Source organism: Primulina huaijiensis, chromosome 2 (genome assembly GCF_012295235.1).
Source record: "Primulina huaijiensis isolate GDHJ02 chromosome 2, ASM1229523v2, whole genome shotgun sequence".
Lineage (NCBI taxonomy): Eukaryota > Viridiplantae > Streptophyta > Magnoliopsida > Lamiales > Gesneriaceae > Primulina > Primulina huaijiensis.
Genome location: NC_133307.1, coordinates 26,576,605 through 26,599,732, shown reverse-complemented (window position 1 = coordinate 26,599,732; position 23,128 = coordinate 26,576,605). Strand labels below are relative to the sequence as shown.

General features: G+C 33.2%; 3 protein-coding genes and 1 long non-coding RNA gene across 5 annotated transcripts; 2 read left to right on the top strand and 2 right to left on the bottom strand.

Moving 5' to 3' along the window:
- Positions 1-1,789: 1,789 nt before the first annotated feature.
- Positions 1,790-5,467, bottom strand: LOC140971092 (O-fucosyltransferase 19-like). The gene is made up of 8 exons (XM_073433169.1): positions 4,665-5,467; positions 4,065-4,137; positions 3,903-3,973; positions 3,726-3,814; positions 3,508-3,640; positions 3,208-3,440; positions 2,627-3,103; positions 1,790-2,515 (listed from the first exon to the last, which is right to left on the bottom strand). Exons 1-8 carry the CDS (start codon positions 5,190-5,192, stop codon positions 2,293-2,295), a joined length of 1,827 nt encoding a protein of 608 aa, XP_073289270.1. The 5' UTR covers positions 5,193-5,467; the 3' UTR covers positions 1,790-2,292.
- Positions 5,468-11,070: 5,603 nt separating this feature from the next.
- Positions 11,071-12,701, bottom strand: LOC140971102 (dormancy-associated protein homolog 3). 2 transcript variants are annotated; one of them, XM_073433181.1, is made up of 3 exons: positions 12,500-12,701; positions 12,088-12,254; positions 11,071-11,406 (listed from the first exon to the last, which is right to left on the bottom strand). In XM_073433181.1, exons 1-3 carry the CDS (start codon positions 12,612-12,614, stop codon positions 11,293-11,295), a joined length of 396 nt encoding a protein of 131 aa, XP_073289282.1. In that variant the 5' UTR covers positions 12,615-12,701; the 3' UTR covers positions 11,071-11,292. The 2 variants fall into 2 exon arrangements, with proteins under 2 accessions (XP_073289282.1, XP_073289283.1); XM_073433182.1 differs by having other exon boundaries at positions 12,093-12,254.
- Positions 12,702-15,156: 2,455 nt separating this feature from the next.
- Positions 15,157-16,335, top strand: LOC140971106 (uncharacterized). Its single transcript, XR_012174255.1, has 2 exons — positions 15,157-15,618; positions 16,001-16,335. It is a non-coding gene; the product is annotated as an uncharacterized lncRNA (long non-coding RNA).
- Positions 16,336-18,562: 2,227 nt separating this feature from the next.
- Positions 18,563-21,695, top strand: LOC140971096 (mitochondrial uncoupling protein 1-like). Its single transcript, XM_073433172.1, has 9 exons — positions 18,563-18,940; positions 19,475-19,693; positions 19,782-19,860; positions 20,027-20,160; positions 20,255-20,353; positions 20,435-20,539; positions 20,729-20,803; positions 21,190-21,276; positions 21,353-21,695. Exons 1-9 carry the CDS (start codon positions 18,803-18,805, stop codon positions 21,386-21,388), a joined length of 972 nt encoding a protein of 323 aa, XP_073289273.1. The 5' UTR covers positions 18,563-18,802; the 3' UTR covers positions 21,389-21,695.
- Positions 21,696-23,128: the final 1,433 nt, after the last annotated feature.

Here is a 23,128-nt window from a genome sequence, read left to right as displayed (position 1 = left end):
ATATAGTCCATTGCTCTATGTAGATGGGATATGAGAAAATTTTCATTCTGTAAACGCTATTGTAAACTTTTAAATCATGCGTGTGGATCAATAAAATCTTGGTCCGAGCTTCAACAGTGGACGTAGGCAATTTCTATTGCCGAATGTAACCTAATGCGTAGTCTCTATATTGTATATATAACATGACTCTACTTATCATGATGACATATTTGGATAACTAGTAGGCTAGTAGCACATATTTGTATTGCGTAGGTGTATTTTGTACAAAAAAATTTACGTATAAAAAAAACTTCATTTGTTTTCACAAAACTTATTATTTTCAGTTACAAATCTTAAAGAAAATGAAAGGGGACGAATCTTACAAATTCTTATCATACTAGATTACGTCTAATGTTAAAGTTCTATTAATTCAAAAATCTTGAACATGCCATGTAGTCTGGCATACCGTTCATGCCACTATCAACGCTCCGTCTCTTAGAGAGTGTTTAAAATAGTTTTTAAGAAGCACTTCTTGGATTCTAGTTGGTTGAAAATGTTTTGGGGTGCTTGTAAAAACATGTTCTTATTTCAACTTCTATAACTTTTAACATAAAGTTGGAAGTAAGATTGAGATTTTTTTTTCTACTTATGTTTTATTGTTAATGATTTAAAGTTACAATTTGACATATGAATTCTGAAAAAAAATTATCATATTCTACAATTACTCTAAATTTTTATAACTATTTTTGGATATTTTTTAACATGTTAAATTTTATTTATATATGAATTTACAATTCATAAAATTCAAAATCATATTTTGTTACNTGTATTAATTTTAGGATTTTATTTTCAAACACTTGCAACTCATTTAGTTTTAAAAATAATCACTTTCAAATAGTTAAACACACCTTTATTTTACCGGATTACACGTTTAGTGTCAAAATTCAGTTGATTCTAGACCCTTGTACACAAAATCTTGGGCATTCATATATTTTGGTCCGCATTTAATTCAAAAATTAAGGCACCGTGTTAGGCTTTACTCATACGTTACCTTGTTTGCATCCGTCAGTTTCTATATTTCTGCCCACATTAATTTCTCAACATTCCCTTTCACATCACACACAGCCTGCAAATGGATAAGTCGTTTCAATTTCAATAATTTTCTATCAATATCAATTATTAATGTCCATGGTCTTGCGACTTTGTGGAGAGACTTATGTTTTTTAGGGTTTATTTCATCTTATCCGTATTGCTCCCATGATAGGATGGATGGCCAAGATTTGCCATGTATATATAGGTCCCACTTTTTTTTTGGAAATTGTATGTGTGACAAGATCTTATCCGTTGAAATGAAGTGAGGGTATTACCCACGTAGATAGGATCGCATCTACCTGTTTTTAGTAAACGGTCAATCGGACTTAGAAGCTCCGTTTGCACGATCATTGTTTTCTGACTATTTCGAAACTTTATTTTTTGGCTAGCTATCTTGGTTTTTCTATGAAAATGGAATTTGGTTGGTTTGGTTATTTATGATTCCATTAAATTAGTTTGATTTGATAGATAACGGAATGAACCATTACTCAATACTCAATGCCCGATGCCGTTTTAGCGATGATATTTCTTCCCTTGCTTTCACGACTCATGGTTGATGTCAGGCGAAAACATTTAATGTTCAGCATCTGACTGTAACAAACTCTTACAATTCCACCAGAATTCACTACCAAAAGTGGAATCACAGCAGAATCGCAAGAGATTTCGTCAAACTAACGTCGAGAAGTCGAACGATTCAGCATCAAACAACACGGAGTAAAACTATAAACATTATAGATGATGGACGATCTTATAAAAATCTTGCTATATAGTTGTCACAACATCCGTAGAAAGAGCGTAGCTCGACTCGGTCTTCGCATTTCATTTACAGCCTGACAGCAGATGAGCTTTATTAGTCTTGTTGTAGGATATATGACCCAAAAAATATATAATATATATCTACTATTTTGTATCAAGTTTGGAACTTGAATGTATGCATTATCTGGAATTCAATTCAATCACTTCCCCAGCTCTTCGCCTCTGATATCTTTTGAACTAGTGTACGCCATAACCGGCAGCCTTGCTGCATAAAAACGTGTTTCACCGGTCCCTCTACGACCCGATTCTAGCTAATGTTCCCCAGTGTGGTTAATATCCAGTTTCTTGCAATACCCCGTGTCCGGCTGAGGCTGTAGCATTATGTATACTGTTATTTAATGTTTTCACACGCTGACTAAAAGATAAGCCTTCCTATCTTTGTGAATCAACTCGTAGATCAGGTTCTTAATCAAGTTGCCGACGTTTAATTTGCTCCTGAGATCTGTTACAGACGCAACCAGGAAACGGATTTGCGTAGAAATTCTCCTCTAGTCTAGGTAATTCTCCTGTGTTTCTAAGGTACGGTGCTCCAACTCTGTTGGAGTGTAATTTCTTGACCTTTGATTCAAAATCCTTCCAAGAAATTGAGCCCTTGTCCAACGAGTCTATCAGTCTAACAAAATTCAACCTGAAATGAATCAGAATGCCAGAAACTTAGTTTCCAATCCACAGACCAAGATGAATTTGGACAATGTTATTTTATGAATGATTAAAAAACCAATGAAAAAATATCAATAACCTGTCGGGATTTATCGTCCTCCTAAATCCTTCAAATCGTCTATGCCCCTGCACAGCTTTTGCCATATTTCCATCGTACGTGTAAACAAAAACATCACTTTCCAATGCTATGACATAGTCCAAGGCAGCAAGGCGATTCTGATAACGACTAAAGGGTTGCAACTCTTCTGCTGTTGCCAGTGTAGAGTGGAAGAAAACGTTGGGGTACTCTGCTTGAAACGCATCCATGCTATTGTTACCGTATATTTCTCCAGCCACGATGTATATCCTTGTTGTACTGGAGTATCCCATTGCCTTGAGAAATATAGCTGCCTCTCTTGGAGACATGGGGCAGCCCCCTTGAAGTCTCTTTTCTTTGCTGTCGATTTCTTTCTCTTTCCAATGCTTAACGCTGTATCTCATAACACGAAGTTCCTCGGCCTCAGAACGAGTCAAATTGTTGCTACAACCAGTAAATGCTAGCATGTCTTTCTCATACCTAATCGGACAAAAAATATGTGAATGTGAAGTAATTGTCGAAGAAATCGACTGTGTGCAATCTTGCAGGCACAAACCGATAGGAAATCATGTGATCCTGATTACCTCAAGTGAAGAGCAATGAATGGTTCTTCTTCGTCTCTCAATCTATCGACCAATTTCTTTCCGAGCGCCTCAATCTCAGGTGTGTAGCGAAGGGCATCATAGTTTGCACGACACCTTAGCCTCTGGATGGAGGAGGAGAGGCCATTATTCGCGAGTCGTGAGTCCGTATGACTAAACTTAATCACCTTTTGTTTCTTTAGCAATGGAAGAATCTCTCTTCTGTAGTAATGAGCCTGCGCACGAGTTGACTAACGTTAGTTAGCTCGATCCAATACGCGATTATTGAACTCGTTGCTCTACCTTAGACCAAGAAACCGGTGCTTTAACCAAGGGCTTCACTCCTGCGAATCGTGATGGCAACTTCTCAGCTATATCGATATCATCTGCTAAAACTTTGATGAAATGCCTCCAATCAAAAACATCTTTGAAGCCACTGTAAAATATACCAGAATCTCAGACAAGATTAACATTTATAAAAGAAATAACCGAAAATTTTCACCACAAGATGATAGTAGTACCTAGGATCGGTCCAAAAGCTCTCATGATCAAGGGAAGGAAGCACGAGTGTAGCATTCATAATCTTTGCCACAGCAACCATATCACATATCTGGGATCAAAACAACATTCTTACGGGTACATTCAGGAACACAACATAACGAAATCAAACAGATAAAAGATAGTAATATTGAACTTACACCAGTTCTCATTTGATTCAATCCTCCATTGGCATGAACCAAAATATAGCCAGTCGTCACCTCTCGCGTCTCTGGAACGATTTCGAACACGAATTTATCAGATGAAAAAAAAATGGTTTGCTGCATTTCTTTTAACAAATTATAAGGCGAAAACTGACAAACTTGAACGATTTCTTCGCCTTGAAATACATTGGTACAAGTCATCACTTTTTGGTTTCATCCAAATTTCTTGGATCTGTCAAAGGTAAATCTTTCCGTAAGCACTATATTCAGTAAGAAACAAGATCAAAAGTTTTATAAAAACATTCAAGTAAATGCACTACTAAAGTGGTGAAAAAGGAGCCCACAATCAAGATTCCCGTTGGAAAATGTAAAATTTACCATGTCCTTTTTAACGTTGTCGGTATGAAATAGCACAACGGTCGTCAACTAATCAAGGAGCTTGGACTTTAAAAATATTAATATTTATAGAAATTCAAATTTCTTCATACAAACTGGAAAATCATGAAAATTTCATCGCTGAAAATGGTCGCCGGCCCTTTACTCGTCGTGGGTTTAAAAAAAACGAAAAGGATAATAAATAAAAGGATAATATTTTTATGTATATGTATATATATATATATTAAAAAATTAATATATATAGTGCCAGCTTTATGGCATCGACTCCATGGAAAAACCTTCAAACTTCACATCAAATTAAATAAACATAAAAATTATATATTAAAAAATCAATCTTTTGCATTAAATATGCTTTCTTCTCACCGGAAATTCTTTCATCTTCCTTTTCAAGCCAACATTACTGGAACCGAAAGACTTTGAATCAAAATACTCTCCTTTAACATTAGACGAAAAATCGTTCACGAAATTCAGCCTGACGAAATCCCCGGCGGCGTGCGTGGCCATACCTCTGCCACAGCCGGAAAACAGACAAAACTTCAGAAACGCCGACACCAGCACCATCATCAGAAGCAGCACAAGAATCACAAGCCTCGCACGTTTCCAAGACGTCAGAGAATTCAAAACTCTCCACCAACTCAAAACACATTCCTCCACGCACACAACCCAATTATCAGGCATCCTTTTACGCATCAGAAGGTATCTCACCGCCCGATGATGATGGCCGACATTGCAATCAAACAAAGCTTCATAATCTAAATCACTTTTCGAATACTCCAACGCAAACTGCACCGGATGAGCAGACTTATCCTTTTCTTGATCATTCGTGTATTCAGCAACACGGCGCCGTTGGTGGGTGCCGCCGGCATTGACGGCGGCTCCGCCGTCCGACATTTCCCCGGAGGAAACAACAAACAAAACAAACGGAACGAAGTTAAGTCAAGAAAAACAGACGCGAAAACTGTTGCTGGAAAGGGAGAACATGCGTGGCAGAATCCAAGAATTGTGAGCCGATGCTTTGTTTCGATGTGCAAATTTGTGTCGTTTTTAGTACAGTGGCGGAGAAAAAACACAAGTCTTGTTGTGAATATGTGTAGAGGGGACGTAATCTAAGGGCGAAGGAGACAACTCGGATACAGAGGATTCATGTGATCGGGCATCTCGCCTTGTTATTTGGAGTCTGACTGCTTCGGCATATATATAGTCTCCAATCACAAGTGTGTGATTTGGAGAGATTTTAAACTTTTTTCAACATTTGTAATTTTCTTAAATAGATAAATATAATATATATATATACATATATATATAGTTTTATTTATTATATTATCATTAATGGTATCAAATTTTGTGTCAATCAATAATATGTTTATCATATTCAATAAATAAATATCATTATATTGGTAGATAAAGATGATGACACGAATTATGAACAACATATTATCTCTATGTTAGAGTTTTAAGTTATTAACTCAAATGGGTTGGGCCATTTATTTGATTTCGTGTATTTTAAATACTTTAATTAATTGCATATCTATACAGGTGGAAGTCAAAGGATTGGTAAATGTGTTTTTGGTGAAAAAATGAAAGAAATTTAATATTTTTGACCCCTTGTCTCCAAATGGTTGGTTTTATTTTTATTGTATTTAAGGCATATTTCGAAAACTTTTATCGTCATTATCATCATCATCCTCATTTATATTGAGAATTCGAAACATACTCGATTTTATTATTTCAATGTGATATTTTCATGATAAAATCGCAATGTCAATTAGTTTTTTCTTAGTTGTATGATAATTTTTAATCTTAAATTTGACTATATTCCTATATTATTTACTAATACGTTATTAATTTTAGAAGTAGAGAAGGTTGAGATAGAGTTTATGGTTAAGATAGAAGATATGAAATGAATAAAAATATTTTTTTTTATGCAAAGTCAAAACAAATAAAATGTAATGTATAATTTTAATTTTGAGTTTGAATAATGTTTTCGCTGGATATAATATTTAATATAATTATTATGCGTATATATAATATGTACCAACTCTATAAAATAATACATTAAATTAATATTTTAAGCAGAAATCTGAAATTCTTTAATAACAAGAATTGCCGACGCGACCGGCGATATATTATATATAGGAGATCTTATATTTTTTTTAAAAATAGATATTAAATTGGAAATTTTAATAATAGATAATAATAAGTTTTTAGTGATATTTTTAAAATATATATTAAACTTATCTCATCTCTTAAATTTGATTATTCTTGTCTTACCCAATCGAAAATTCGTTCTGGAGATCAAAGATGGATCTGAAGGAATTGATGAGAGGGGGATCGAGGCTGGTTGCTGAGAACAATTGGATTAATTCAGAAGAAAATTTAATTTTTTGCTGTTTTGGTCTTCTCTGTCGTTTTTTTAACCTTCAGCTGTCAATTTTTAAAAAAATATTACCATTTGCAAAAAAATACGTAATACCATGCATAGGCCAATCCTTAAAAACTAAACAGGTCATATAAATAAATTAATAAGTCTTTTATGAAATGGTCTCATAGATTTTTATTCACCGAGATAATACAGCTTTTATGGAACAACAGAGTTTATAGACTCAAAATTCTTTAGACGGTGAAAGAAATATAAACATCAACCATCCATTTCATAAATAAAAGGGCGGCCTTTATTAATATTTGAATTAATGTGTGATAATATGCCGGATCAGATAACTCACTTTACAAGCAAACAAACAAATAAAAATAGTCGTCACATAGTACACATCTCAAAATATTTTAAACATTAACTTTAAAATAATGATAAAAAAAAAATATTAAAAAAATGCTATGTTCTCTGTATATTCATGATTTTTTGTAATTTTGGTTTTTTATTTTGTCGAAACTTGGCTTTAATCACACATTTTTTCATTTTTTATTTTATAATTATAATTTTCTTACATTAAAAATGTTAATGTGACTATCATGTTGACTCATAAAGCTCAGTTAGAGAACTTCCAGTAGCGATGTGATCAAGGGCCGGTGGAAGGATCTACAGAAATAGATGAGAGGGAGAGCGCTGGTCGATAATAACAATTTTGATATAATTGGAAAATGGTTAAAAAAATTACAAAATTATATAGAGAATATATTTATTTATTATTTTTTTCATAGAGTCGGGTTCTCACCATTAACCTCCCCTGTTTCACCGTTTCATTTTCCCATATAAACCTCAGTTGTCTCTTTATTTATTTAGTTTTAGTTGAAAGATGAGTTTGTTCCGGTAAAATCTCGAACTCGATATTGAAAACATAAGATTTTGGGACATCAAAGAAATTTGTTAGACTAATTTATTGGTATGGGTACCCAAGCATCTTTAATTCGGCAACGTGCTCAAAGTTATGAAGATGGTGACAGTACTTTAGGACATAAGTCATAACAAAGCAATAATCACAAAACATGGTATCAGCGTTATGGGAAAAATGATCTTCATCTTCAAGTATTAAAATTTTAATAATTCAATTATCAAGTTATTCCTATATTTAAAATCATTAAAAAAATTAAATATATCTATACACACATACACGTGTCCCGAGAACATAGTTTACAAACAATATAATGTCATATATACATCTTACATGTATAACGTGTTTTGTAAACTATTGTGTTAACATAATGGTTTAATCACAATTTTTTTTTGTAATGGATTCTCACGTCATAAAAATAAATAAAAATATAATGTCCTATATATGCATATTCGACCTTAATTAATTCATTCCAAAATAGGTTAGTACCACGTCTCACGCCTACCAGGGCTAGGTAGAAAGTGCAATTAGGAGATATATAGACTCCTCATATTTTTGAAAATAATATTCTAAACTATTAGCTTTTTGTGAATATTTTGAAAATAAACTTATAACATACATTCGTGAGCAAGGATGGATGGATGGATCAAGAGAAATAGTTGATAGGGAGAGGGTTGGCCGTTAATTACAATGTAATATAATTAGGGAAAAAAGTTCGATTTTTTTTAGGGATAATAGTCGAAATGAACTTCTAAATTTGTTTATTTTGTATTATGGTCATGTACATATTCAAAGAAAAATTCCTACCGAATAGGGTATGTTGGATTTATATGTTTATATGAATGTCATGTCTTATTATGTTTACACATCTTTGAAATTTGGATATTTGAATGAATCTGAAATTGTAATTCAATTGTATGATAAGTCTAACATATATTTTATTCCTGTTGCTTGTATTTGACATGGAAAATTAAATATTTAACGTTTGTATGATATTGTTTGTTTGATAAATATTGAATTATGAAGTTTTTTCCGATTAAACTATTCATAAGGTAATATAAAAGTTAAATTCTCATTTGCAAATATTCAAATACAAATTAATATTTATTGCATTTATAATCAAGTTAATAAAATCAAATGATGGAATAAACCGAACAAAGATTAGTTTCCTCTGATTTTATTTAATCAATTTTATTTCATTGCATGATAATTAGTCTAAGGATTTAATTTTAAAGAAAATCCCCATTATTTTAGTTCTATTGTTTTTAAATTTTTTAATCATAGTAAATCCACACCTCCTCGTGTAATGATCCTCACTCACGCTACTATATATCAATTAATTTTATTGAGTAGGATTCATTTAGGTGTGACACGGATATATACTTGCCACCAAATTTGGGACCGCCACTGGGGAGGCGCTTAAATTTTTTGTACTATTTTTTAAATTCTTCTTTTTTCAGTACTTTTTTGTTTGCTCATGCGCGCAGGTGAATCTTAAGGAGAAGAAGAATGTCATTACGATCCTAAGAGGATTTTTCATTGACGGAAGAAGGAATTTAACAAAATGGCATGCTTTTGAAAACTTGTGTTTGCATATACATTGGATTCAGAAGCACATCTTCATTGAAGAGTTGGCATTCTGCTGTATGTTATTTTTGCTGAGATATCGTTTTGGGGTATTATTGCTGGCCTGTTACACAGATTGGGCATATACTGGAAGCTTTAACTCCTTGTTCATGCCAAAGTTATTCAAAATGCAATAGCCATGTACTGAAATTGTATAGATAGTTCAAAAGATTGAGAACAGGTATAGTTTTGTTAAATTGTTACTAAGTTGTCTCTCAGCAAGACTTTCCTCGAAATCACAACTGAACGATGATCGGACATTCTAAACTGTTGGTATTTATTCCTGATGCAAAAGTTTAACCAGAAGAAATTACATATCATCTTTTACAATCAAGAACAATAAAACTATGAAATAGCATCTCTGGTTGATCAACAAGATTATAGAAGTTGTCTAACAAGCGCAACGATACCAGACAAAACAGAAAAGTCGAATTGGAAAACATTAGACTGCTGAAGATACTATACTCTCTTGGATCAATCCTACTCCTCAGCCTCATTCTCAGCAATATTGAGGTACCTCAATTCATGCACACTCTGATCTTTGTTGGAAGCTAAAACTCGGAGCCAATCATGCACATTATTCTTCTTCAGATATTTCTTTAGCAAGAGATCATTCAACGGTCCCTAACTATTCAGTGCAGTGGAAAGATGAGAATGAAATGGTCCCAATGGATCGACAAGAAATAGTCCTAACGTCCAAATCCTACACTATGGTAACAGATGCAGCTGGTTGTGACAACATTACACATAAAAGTGCACAAACAAGAATATCTATTGTAAAGATGAGGAAAGTGAAATCCACCTATAAATTGCATAGTTAATTTCCTAAACATGAACATAATACCCCACCCGGCACCCACTATGCACATAAAATTTATTCAGAGCTGCTAGGCATATCTAGAAAACTTCTTCGTTCCAACTGCACCAGTCATGATAATGTATCTGATATATACACAAGTATCACCACAAGGTAATTTCCATTATGTCAATTAAAATGCTCAAACTCAATACAATTATTATAGAGATGTAACATAGCAATCTTCAGGTTAAATCCTTCTATTTGCATTTATTTGTTATCCTTCAGACTAGCCCCTCTGTTGCCATGAATAAACAAAATCTACAAATAAGTTCAGGAAATATTTGAGGCCCTGGATCCCACATACTTCCACGAGACAAGAACAATGCAACAAGTTCAAAAATTAATTCGTAGGCTTATATGAAGCTACCTCTTGGAGAAATTTGTGTCATTAGCATCAACAGTGATCTTTGTCTTATACCGGGTGACAATAACGGTGTCTCCAAGAACCCCTAGGTTCCAGCTGACCTTGATGCGCCAACTGTGAGAAGCCGGTTGAGGATAAGATCTATTACATCATTTTCATCCAACTCATCTTTTAACTCTAGCAAAAACGAACTTATTTTCGTCAGATTTATTTAGAAAACAAGGGTCCATCAGATTAATAACGAGCATGAGTGCCTAGATGACCATTGTTTTATTCCTTGTGTTCTTGTCTTTGTTTTATGTTTATTCCAACTTAATTATTATTCAATCTTTCTGCTTTTCAACTCGATGCTATGGTACTCAAAACTTTTTGTTAAAATGTACCGGTAAAATTTTTAATGGCTATCAATTTCATTCTGAAACTCAATTACATTATCTTATCATAACGTCCCACTTCATTTCTTTTAGTTTTGGATCCGTGCACGAGACTACCCTCTGAGCATGTATCATGGGAAGACACATTTTGACATTATCATTCTGCTTTTCTTGCTTTTTCTTTTAATCTAACAACATTTTTCCCCATAAGATAAATCATCAATGATGTGGCAAGTGATAGATTAAGAAACGGAATAGATTACGCAGCCAAACACACAAGCCTTTATACAATGCAGAGCATGGCGACATACAGATACGGTGTCTCTTTTTTAACTCAGCACATGCACTCGAAACAAGCTACATGGATTACATATATATACACAGCTCTAGGTACAAAACACAACTCTTCCACACGTCCTTGACTTTCTACTGAGCACCAACAAAACTCCGATCCATAAACTAGATTAAGACGAAGCCTCCATCAGAGCTCACAGGTCGTAAGGAGGAGGAGGGCTCCGGGGTCCGATTCCGCCAGCCCTTTCGTAAGCAAAGGATGCCGATTTGCGCCTAAACCGAAAGGCTTCTCTCCCTCCACCTAACCAATATTCATCATCCATTAAGAATTATTCAAACATGGACATGAAAATATGGCTTCAAATATATTAAATCGGACATATTGCACGAATTAATGTGTGTTTTTTAAAGTTCGGGCTGGATCTTCAGTCATATTAAGCAATCTCAACACACAGAACCCTGAAATATATCGTGATTATGTGCACAAGAAGGGTATAAATACTAAACTACCCCGCAAATTGAAGTCACGAGTTCTTTCAAACGAGACTCGACTCGACTCTCAAGAGTTCCTCTCAACCCGGAGGGAGTATCATGAAAATTTCTGCCTACCGCTCGGTTGATGTTGAATTACATGGGCCTTACAATCACTCAACTCTTGAATTATCTTAAAGTAAATAAATTATTACCAACAAGCTAACGTTTTAGTTGATTTGATTTACTTAGAAACATTCTCGAGTAAGCAGTGTATTGCTTTGCGATACTTTAATAATTCTTAAGTAAATCAATGGTCTTGTGCATTCTTCGCCACAGAACGCCACGAATGTCAATTTTAAGGCCCTACTTATGTGCAAACTAACACATATGCTTGTAAGCTCATCACTATGTTAAATTACAACACTGCCCCTCACACACGCAAGTAATGAATCATCCTACTTGAGTGAGGAACGAGCTATGAAAAATTTATCGAGCTCGGGATTCAAACCTTACCGGAGAAAGGAGACACCGGCGGAGTGGATCCAGCCGGAGAAACTGGAGGCGAGTCTTTCATGCTAAGTTGCTGTGGCTTTACTATCATGATACTTCTTGTAACCCTCGTCACATCCTCCGCCGCCTCTTCTCCCATTGATCTTCGACTTGAACCTTCAGATTCTTCATCGAAGAACATGGAAAGAGATTAAAAATAAAATAAAATCAGATCGGCGTTCGATTATAATCAAAACCTTCTCTACGTAGTTGATTTTGATAATTACTTTGCCAAAATCACAGAATAAAATTTCTATATTATTTCGCCTAAATTCAAACGAATGAACGCTTTTTATATGTAAATTCCTTTAACCATTCCGAATTACGGTGATTTTTCTCACTTTCAGCTGAAGATACAAACTACGGCGTACCCTTGGGGGAGTTAGATCTGAAGCTGAAAGTAGAGTGTTTTCGGAGTTTCCCCAGGCCGTTATCCGGAAGGGGTCCGGCGACAGTGTCGTCCCAGAGCTGGTCTAGTAACCCCATCTTAAGAGATACCGGCGCAGATCAGCAAGGGAGGTGATTTATTCTTCTTCTCTTCCAAGAAGTGAGTGCAGTTATTTATTGAGCGAAATGGCGTTAAACGTCGAACGGATCTTTTGGATCAGATGAGATATGGATCGTCAGATGGAATCCGGAGGATCTGATATGACGTGGACGGTCGTCGATCGTTAAGCACGTGAATGTCGATAAGATCGACGCGACAGTGGTGGGCTTATGCTATTGTGGCACGTGGCGTATTTTCATTGGTGGTGTGTGCATGTCACGTGATAAACTATTTATGAAAAATATTAATTTTTAATATATATGTGATCAGATTAGTCCGTTCACGAACAAAAATATATAAAATTGTCTCACATCGATATCTATTGAAAAATGATACGTCATTTATAAAATTAAGTTATGATTTTTCACAACTTTTTATTTTAAAATCAGATATGAAATGCACATGATTTTCAAAAATTCTGGATTTTAAAATATCTCTGATATTTATTTATTTTTTTGTATTTCAAGAAGGTTATTAAATATATTGTTTAAAACTATATGTGTATAAATACTTTAAACAGAAACTTTATTACTTTCAATGGATAATTAATATTGACAATTTAGCCAACATTAACGTGGTTTTAATAATATATAATCCTTTTATACTACAATTGGGGGAATGAGTTTTTGTTGTCTTCAAAATTCAAAATTTTGGAAAAGAATCAATTGAACTAGTGGTAAGGATCTTCTGTTCAAATCTCACAAACAAAAATGGTAGTAAGATTAGGAAAGAGGATTATCCTACAAACAAACCTTAATTATCTCTCGATTGGAAATCACAAACATATAACATGTTTTTTTTACAAATTAGGATTAAAATACGTAATTTGCAAAAAACAAAAAGAGATAAAATACTAATTTAAATTATATTTTGAGAATAGCAAATTCATTCGTCTATGTCAAACAATAGACCAAATATTCATACATGAAACAATAATATTTGAGTTTGAATCGTAAGATTCTATAGTATTTATGATTAAGCATATGAGAATATATAATATTTAACTAATTTTTTCTTCAATTTGACTCTTCCAAAAAAAATTGTTTTATTTATTAAATTTTTTTATTTTTATTTCATATTATATAGTGTTGTTAAAGTTTTATATTTGTAATAAAAAAAAATTTACCATGTCACATTTAATTTTTAAAATATCATCACTAAATTTGATAAACAAAATATACACAACACATAACTAAATTCACCCAGAAGGCATTGCAGTTTGCGACGAATCGAATAAGATCATCCTTACTTCCGTTGAAGGGACGTAGCTAGGTTAAGTCGATGAGTGGCTGTTTTTTCTTCTTTTTTTTAATCCATTAGCCAACGAAATAATAATAATAATATTCTCACTGTGGAGTGTGACCTTGTCTCCTAAAACTACCTACTTTCTCGATTCTTCTTCATGAAAATTTGATTTAATCAAACTTTGACCATGTCATAACTCAGAAGACATGGTGTGTAGATATTTTGAACATTTTCAAATAATTGTTTTAAATATAATTTTTTATTTTGATATTTAGAAATTTTTATTTACATAGAATGTCGGGGAAAAATTGAAAGATCTTTTATGTAACAGGTCGCATCAGAGTGATTACTTTAATGACATCGAGCTTTATAATAGAGTCAAATTATATAATAAGTATAGACATTAGAAAGAAAAATCGAATTAATATATATTTGATTAAAATAGGAAAATATTATCTTTGTCACCACTATCCCGTAATAATTTTTTTTTATAAAGTAGACGTTGAAAGATGTAGATCATTAATTACTTTAAATGATGAGATTTGAATTTTCAGTCTTATTACTTATCAATCTTCAAGCTTAATTTATCATACGTTACTATCAAGTACACTTTAAGACCTAACCAAGAGACAGCAAGGCAGAGCATTATGCTTAATTATGGAACTATATATATTAGCCTTACATCATCTTCTTATTTTATAAAATTTGACCTGCTGTACAGTCTTAAGCCCGACTCAACAACCCATTCGAGGTTTATTTTGGTTCGAATCGACAACATGTTATATGTTAAAAAAAACTCGTGTTTGGTCTAAGGTTATATAAGAATTTTAAATTCACTTCAATTTTGTATTAAAAGGACGGCAATGATTTAAAATTAATAGATTTGACATCATCTCAAATTACAATTTGAACTAATTAATGTATTGGGACTTGGGATCAGTCATTCTCCAACTAGAAAAGCAATCAAAATTTGGTGATTTGAATTGCTATGCGATTTAAAAATTTTGAATTACAATATTATAATAAAGAATATATTTTATTTAATCTCAATGGCTAGATCCGACGTGATTTATATAATTTTTCATTCTCATTGTGATTACTCAATCAATCATTTCCATGTCTAACATGACATAACAAAATCTAAAAAATACAGGCCAACGAATTTGTTTTTTTAATAAGCTAATAAATTTGATTTTGGAATCAAATCAACAATGTGATGTAAATATTGAAGGGAAAGCAAAAGCCGCCATGGCGCGTGTGGGTCACATATCAATATGAGAGACCCACAATTCAGAATGGCCACTATCATAACACGATCAATATAAAAGCTTAGAAATTTATTTGGCTCGATGTGAGTCAAATTGCAGATCTTGCTTAAAGATAATCGTAAAGGCTTGGACCGAAATTCCGAACACTAATAACCGAAGGGTAGCACCAAAAAACCGAATCATACAGATGCATAATGAAGTTTGACGGTGGACCGGACATGATGAGTTCCGATACAAACTACACATCACTTATCATGGACTCCTAGGCTATGGACCACAAAGACGACACCGTTTTATAAACGGGCTAACCTTTTTCACAGATGATGTGGTGGTGTCGATTCCTCCTGCATCTACCATTTCCATTATTGAACAGATGAAAATTCCTCCATCTGGCGACGAGGAACTTGACATCAATATCGGGGTCGAAGAGGTAAAATTTTAGTTTCTATCATCTTTAGAGAAAGATCATTCGCTCCGACACTTCGATATGAAATGGGACAGAGACAAAACAAGAAGATAACTTAGAGAAGTGCATCTTTTAGTGTGCTTTTTCAGTTATTATTATTATTTTTATATGATTTGGGAATCTGCGGCCATCTTCTGAACTACGTTAAACAAACGATGTGTGACAAACTAATAAAAAAAAAAAAAATTGATAAGAGGAATCGAACTCCTGAAAATTAGACTTTTCAGTTATATTCCTTGTATGATGTCCGAGAAATATCTGAAATACTACTAACCATTAGTTGTTGAATGTTTGAGGAACACCCTTGTCATAGGACTATTTACTCATACTCATTCATTTGTTGAAGCATTTTAATGCGTGGCTTGTCATTCCTATTTGGCTTGAGAGAGATGATTTGTGATGGATCAAAAAATTTTATTGAAGCGTAACCTCTCCCTGAACTGTCGAGGAATCTTTTGGCGTAGTGTTTCTTTTAACTGCTATCTAACATTAGGTATGGAATCTTGAAACTTTGTATCTAAATTCGTGCAACAGTGTTGATGAAAGCATAGGTTTGTATTGTTTTTAATGAAAATCAATGAGAAAATTATGGTATTGGTAGGTTATTTTTCACTTTTGTTGTGTAAATGTAAATGTGAAAGTTCATTTGTAGTTTCATAAGTTCATTATTTTTACTTTGAATCTTGTTTTTCGATATGCCGACTTCTAACATGATGCTGGAAATTGATGAAATGACATTTCAGCGTGTCTAACTCCAAATCTTGATGAGAAAGACTAAAAATGAAGATAAAGATCAACTTAATTTACATCATAGATATTCGAAAGTGACCAAGCGATAGTACCAGAATTGCAGTGTTTTTAAATATCTAACCTTGCATCATAAATCATGCTTATAGAGTTTGTTCTTGTCCTATGTCGTGAGAGCAAATGCTTGGGGTTAGCAGCCAGCTATGCTTTTATAGAGTTTGTTCTTGTCCTATGTCGTGAGAGCAAATGCTTGGTGTAGCAGCCAGATATGCTTATAGAGTTTGTTCTTGTCCTATGTCGTGAGAGCAAATGCTTGGGGTAGCAGCCAGCTGTAGGATACGAATGCTATCTGCTTGGTACATTGATCTAGATAAGGATGAATTTCTAGCACGTGTTAATCAAATGCTTCACTCAATGATTAATTATTATAATTATTTCTTATCATAAAAATGAAATAATTAATCATTTAATAAAAACAATCAGTATCATCCTATCAACCAAAATCAAATGGTGTTAAGATGATCTAGTCTACACTATCAAATAAATTCCTGCAAGAAAAGGATGATTACTGAACGAAGAACAAATATTCTTGATGTTATCCGTTTGACCAGCTTCAATGCTCACTATTTTTCTTGTACTGAGTTATTCAAGTCAAGTTTAATTTTTCTTATAATTATTTTATTATTAAATAATAATTAAATGGCCCGTCAAATAATTTCACATATTTTTTAAATTAGAAGAATTTTTCAGCAAAATATCAGAAACATTAACCATTCAATCCCTCTAAAATTTTCGTTTTAGACATTGGATATTTACAGTTGTGGTAATCGATAAAGCAACCGAACAAGCCATATATTTAAGCATCTTATTATTGTGAATGTTCATGCTACTTACATTTTGAAAAGAATTATAACTTCAAATTTGAATTTAGAAATTTATTAAGGAGAAATGGTACTTTTTGGTTATGTGAGTTGGTATTATCAGATGTAAACAGAGAGAAAATTGAAATATGAGATATCTGGGATCCATTCTTCTATTCCGAAAAAGGGAAAAAAATATGTTTTTATACAATTTTACCTACTCTTATTTATAGGTTAGAATATGTAAACTTAAAACTCCCTCTTAAGTTATTTTTTAATGGACGGTCCAAATAAAATATTTGTATCAAAAAATTGAATTATGATACTATCTCAAACGAGTTTTTTGTATTTATTAAAAGTGTGTGTGCTAGATGACATAACTCAACTTTTTTTTTTGAAAGGTAAGCTTGTAATTATATTAAGATAAATCGTTCATTACAAACTCGACCAACCAATAAGGAAAATCACCATTCAACCAAACAAAGGGTGAAGGTGATGACAGAGAAAATTTAGCCAAATTATGGGCAACTATATTAGACAATCTAGGCTCATAAACTATTCCAGAGATAAACGGGGCTTGCACCAGCATGTTTATATCAGACGCACATGCTCCAACATAACCCAGATCATCTTGTATGGCGTTGACTGCTTGCACTGCCAGTACAGAATCAGAAACAACCAGAACATCTCGAAAATTCTTTTCATAAACCAATTTTACTCCTTCACGAATAGCCAGTAACTCGCCATGGGCAACAGACAGAGGTTGAGCAATCTGTCTTCTTTTTTCTTTTNCTGTTTGCTAATATATCCTCATCATTCCTCTTCTAATAATTAACCAACTCGCAACACATGGAAACGATTATGTAAGTTTAACTCTTACACAAATTGTGATATTCAAAGCCTATTATTGACTAAAAAATATAGTTGGTAGAAATATTTACGAAAATACAATTTTGATATTTAGATAAGTATCTCGAATTTCCAAAATTTTAGGAAAACTTTTGAAATTATTGAGGAATTTCAATCACCTTTTCTTATCATTAATTTATTATAGAAAAGTTAGGAAAGTGAAGTATGCCCAAAAAGAAACCAACCAACTTATGCAATCAGTTAAAACTAACTAAATTTTTTTTTTCCAGAGTAATTTTGATTGAAGATCGAGAAATTACACTACATTCTTAAAATTGGATGAGGTTTAATGTATGAAACTCAATTTTAACATGATAGTCTCTCTCGCTCAAAAAAAAAAAGATATTTAAAAAAAATAAAAGGAAAAAGGAAATAAAGACAGTAGGCAAATGCGAATCACAAAGGAACAGCTATGAAAAGAAAACGCATAAATATAGAGGTGACGGTAGGCGGCACACACGCCCTCTCGGATTCCATAGAATTCCAATTAGACGCAAATTCTTCGCTTTTCCCGAGATTCATGTTACGCAATGCGCAAATCTGGCGCGTTTTAGCCTGACTCCCTTATCCTCTCCTCCCTCCGTAGGCTCGAAGCTTCCTGGGCACGGGCCTCAAATCATTCTTTCATTTTTATGCTCACTCGAATTTTTAGGTGTATATTCGTTTCGTTTTTCTTGTATCTGGTGATGGCGGATCACGGGAATGTTAAATCTGATATTTCTTTCGCCGGGACATTAGCTAGCAGTGCTTTTGCTGCGTGCTTTGCGGAGGTATGATCTGTTTTATGGCTGCTTACTGCGTAAAATTTGTGCTCATCCCATTTTTTTCTTTTTGTAGACTGAATTTGTTCTGTGAGTTTGGCTTGGTGGAATTTTCAGTATTCAATGTGATGTGGGTATAATCGACTTCGTCCAAAAATTTTACCTCCTGACTTTTTTGAATTATCTGTTTGATCTTGCTACTACTCCAGAAACCTAGGGAACTAGGAATATAATTAGCTTTTTATTCTTATTTACAACTGATTCTTGGATGAAGGCTTGCCACCTGTATTTTGTAGTTTTTCCTGCTTCACTGGACAAGTTTCTTTAAATATATATCGTTTCGGATTTGTGATGCCTTTTGACATTGAGTATGGTTTAATTAGTTATATATAATAGAATTATCATAAAGTGGCAGTATTTTCTTAAAAGGAAGTTCTTGATATTGTTTAATACCTGTGGTAGAATCCTTATCTATAAAGTGATATTTTATTTCTTGTGGATCATTACTCGTGAATTGCGTGTGAATTTTCTACCTGTGTGTAGATTTGCACGATCCCGTTAGATACAGCTAAAGTTAGGCTTCAGTTACAGAAGAAAGCTGCCGCAGGGGATGGTGTGGCTTTACTGAAATATAGGGGATTGTTAGGTACAGTTAGTACTATTGCAAGGGAAGAAGGATTCGCTGCGCTATGGAAGGGCATTATTCCGGGATTACATCGCCAATGCCTGTTTGGAGGCTTGAGGATTGGATTATATGATCCTGTATGTTTCTATGTGAATCCTAACATGTGAAATTCTACTTTTTCCTTTGCTTTACTTGGTTTTTGACTTTTGTCTGCATTCTCTACAGGTTAAAACATTCTATGTTGGCAAAGATCATGTCGGAGATGTGCCATTATCAAAGAAGGTACTTGCTGCACTGACAACAGGTAAGAACATTCCAGTGATTGTTTAATTTTGTAACCTCTATGGGCATTGAAAAGTTAAATATTTTGACTTGGTAATTATCCATATATCTAAAATTTTTTTGAAAGTTCTTATTCTTGAACAGTGATTTTTTTTCTTCATTTTTATTGCCTTAAATGTGTAAAACAGGTGCTTTGGGAATTACCATAGCTAATCCGACTGATCTTGTTAAAGTAAGACTTCAAGCTGAGGGAAAGCTTCAACCTGGTGTTCCAAGGCGTTATTCTGGAGCTTTAAACGCTTATTCTACCATTGTCAGACAGGTCATATTCCAGCACATTTGTTTTGTCTCTATTCTCTTAGAAATAAACCTTCAACTTTTTGCCTCTGGAATTTGATTTTCATAATAAACTTTAGGAAGGACTTGCTGCTTTGTGGACTGGAGTTGGACCAAATATTGCTCGCAATGCTATCATAAATGCTGCTGAATTAGCCAGTTATGATCAAGTGAAGGAGGTGGGATAACACTCGATATTACCTACGTGTTTCCGTGCACTGTTCTAATTGTATCTTACAACGTTATTTAATGTAATACAGACCATTCTGAAAATCCCTGGGTTCACTGACAATGTTGTCACCCATCTCTTTGCTGGTTTGGGAGCTGGTTTCTTCGCAGTTTGCATTGGTTCCCCAGTTGACGTGGTATTGTTTTTGTGCACATTTCTTTAAGTGTACACCCTGCTAAAGTATTATTCCAGTTGGTTGGATGCCTTTTATTCAATTTTTTAAACGAATTGGTGGCGATGCGTAAGAAGATACAACATATTATCCAATAAAAGTTTTGGCACACATTCGGTGACGCCTGCTCTAACTCAATTGGTTCTGTGCCAGGTCAAATCTAGAATGATGGGTGATTCTGGATACAAAAATACGCTTGATTGTTTTGTCAAGACTTTGAAGAACGATGTACGCTTCTCTTCTGCTTCCTCGATATTAATTTATGCCATTTCTTGTGATTTACGTGCGCAACATAAAGTTGATGCTACCTAAAATTTTGAATGCTCAAGTTATGACGAGAATCACAGTGGAGGAAGTGGTTTAGGATTTTTGTCAAATTTGAGGTCCTGTGCATTTTTATGATATTCGATAGACTCTTACTATCTTGAGTGCCTAGATAGTTTGACTTAAAATGTTCTAGTGTATTAAAAAGTATGTTGAAATACTTTTCTAATTACGTACAGCACAAAGATTTGGTGATATGTATCCCTTGGCCATTTTTCTGCATTTTCTGTGACATATCACGGTTATTAATGTTCTTCGGAAGTGACTTGTGTAAGTATAATCTTTTGCAGGGACCTATGGCCTTCTATAGAGGTTTTATTCCCAACTTTGGAAGGCTAGGATCCTGGAATGTAATCATGTTTTTGACATTAGAGCAGGTATAAATCTGACCCGACCTTTGATTTGATTCTTTAACTTGTGATCTCTTTCATGTTTATGTTGTTCCAATGCCAGGCTAAGAAGTTCGTTCGGAGTTTAGAGTCATCTTAAAGTGAGAGAACATAATACTGCTGTTTGTCAGAGCCTTTGGAGGAAAATAGAATCCACATACATTTAATATTATCAGAGATAATAATTCGAACTTGGTGACGGAAAACAAATTCAAGGCATGACGCTAGTTTGCATGCATGCCTTATTTTTTGTGTCATTCTCTGTCTTCGCTATTTGGCATTTGTACTCAACAGAACTGAAGCCATCCTGCAACATATTGTTTTCTTATTAAATCTTCATTTTCAAAGCTCGTGCTGTATCAAAATTTTGTAATAAAAATGTTGTACCGAGTGGATGGTTAAATTCATTTCACATTAGCATAAGATGGATTATTTATTTATTAAACTCCAAACTTAAGCATCAATACGCTATTCAAGACAAACGTGCTAGAAAATTCTGATAAATAAGAAACCAAATTTCAACGAAATATCAAAACATTTAGAACTGGATGATGCATGAAACACTTCTCTTGCTTCGGCTGTCTCTGTAAGAATGGTTTGAGACCATATTTGTTAAAGTAGATTCTCAAAGGCCTTTTTGGTATAAACATTCAATTTGATTACATCCACAAATTACATCTAATTTTGTATATTAAATATTGTTGTTATTTGTTTATAGTTGATTTATGTAAGACTATTAATCATATAACTTTGTTGTTATAATCTTTTAATATTATTTAAAGCAAGACGAGCTCCTTGCTAACTTCTTAGTTCCAACTTGGTTACACAAATATAATTATATATAAATATCTTCAGACAATCACCATGGGAGTCACATATTCAAAGGGCAAAATGGTACTAAAAAATTGTCCACTTTCTCCATCTATTTTTACAAATCGTAACGTATTTTTTTCTCCCACTGAACTCTCCCGACTTCTATTTTCCACGTTTTGTTTTTAATCTCTGGTTTTCTTCTTTTGTATTGATTTTGAAAATATTGAAGTACCTAATTAGGTAATTTCGAATTTTTCCTTGTCCAATTTATACGTAAAATATTTGTATATACACAATAGCGTGTGCCACTATTACTAGTTATTATTATTTGTTTGTATGTTTTTGTAAGACTATTAATCATATATCATACATTGTTAAAAAATTATTTAACTATAAAAATAAATTCATGTACTCAATTGTATAGCTTAATTCTACTAAATTTTTTTATAACCAGTTATATAATTTTTATATTGATATATAACAACTAAATAAATTATCATAATAAATGATGCAATATATATTAGGTGAAATTGTTAAAATATTGAATATATTGTAAGTGAATTAATTAATTATTTTATTCAATACATTGTTTCTCACACAATAAAATTGAAATACTCTCTTTGTTTATTATATTTAATCGCCTACATGATCTTAAGTGGGGTCGCATAGATGAATAAATGATATTGGAATAACCCAATAACTGATATAAGTAATGTAGTTTAGAATTTATTAAATAAATGGAGTCCAATTGTAATTAAATGACATAATTGATTATAAACACGAAATATGTAATTAACTCTATTTACTATTTTTACATGACCATGTTACTCATGAATTATAGTAGAGATATTTAATATCATTATATATATTATTATGACTAATTTTCATAATTTATATAATATTAAATGGAATAATACGTGCGAGGCACATAATTTTTGCACTATCACAACAAAATGAACTAATTAATTCAAAAATCTTATTCATATTTACACTGCTATAAATTAATGACGTGTTTAAGATAATATAG

Coding starts and splice junctions, on each gene's coding strand:
- LOC140971092 (XM_073433169.1), bottom strand. CDS start 5,192: ATGTCGGACGGCGGAGCCGCCGTCAATGCCGGCGGCACCCACCAACGG. Junction 3,974..4,064: donor AAGGCGAAGAAATCGTTCAA/GTTTGTCAGTTT, acceptor AAATCGTTCCAG/AGACGCGAGAGGTGACGACT. Junction 3,641..3,725: donor AGCTTTTGGACCGATCCTAG/GTACTACTATCA, acceptor TATATTTTACAG/TGGCTTCAAAGATGTTTTTG.
- LOC140971096 (XM_073433172.1), top strand. CDS start 18,803: ATGCTCACTCGAATTTTTAGGTGTATATTCGTTTCGTTTTTCTTGTAT. Junction 19,861..20,026: donor ACTTGCTGCACTGACAACAG/GTAAGAACATTC, acceptor TGTGTAAAACAG/GTGCTTTGGGAATTACCATA. Junction 21,277..21,352: donor TGTTTTTGACATTAGAGCAG/GTATAAATCTGA, acceptor TTCCAATGCCAG/GCTAAGAAGTTCGTTCGGAG.
- LOC140971102 (XM_073433181.1), bottom strand. CDS start 12,614: ATGGGGTTACTAGACCAGCTCTGGGACGACACTGTCGCCGGACCCCTT. Junction 12,255..12,499: donor CAGATCTAACTCCCCCAAGG/GTACGCCGTAGT, acceptor TCTTCGATGAAG/AATCTGAAGGTTCAAGTCGA. Junction 11,407..12,087: donor TGTCTCCTTTCTCCGGTAAG/GTTTGAATCCCG, acceptor AATATTGGTTAG/GTGGAGGGAGAGAAGCCTTT.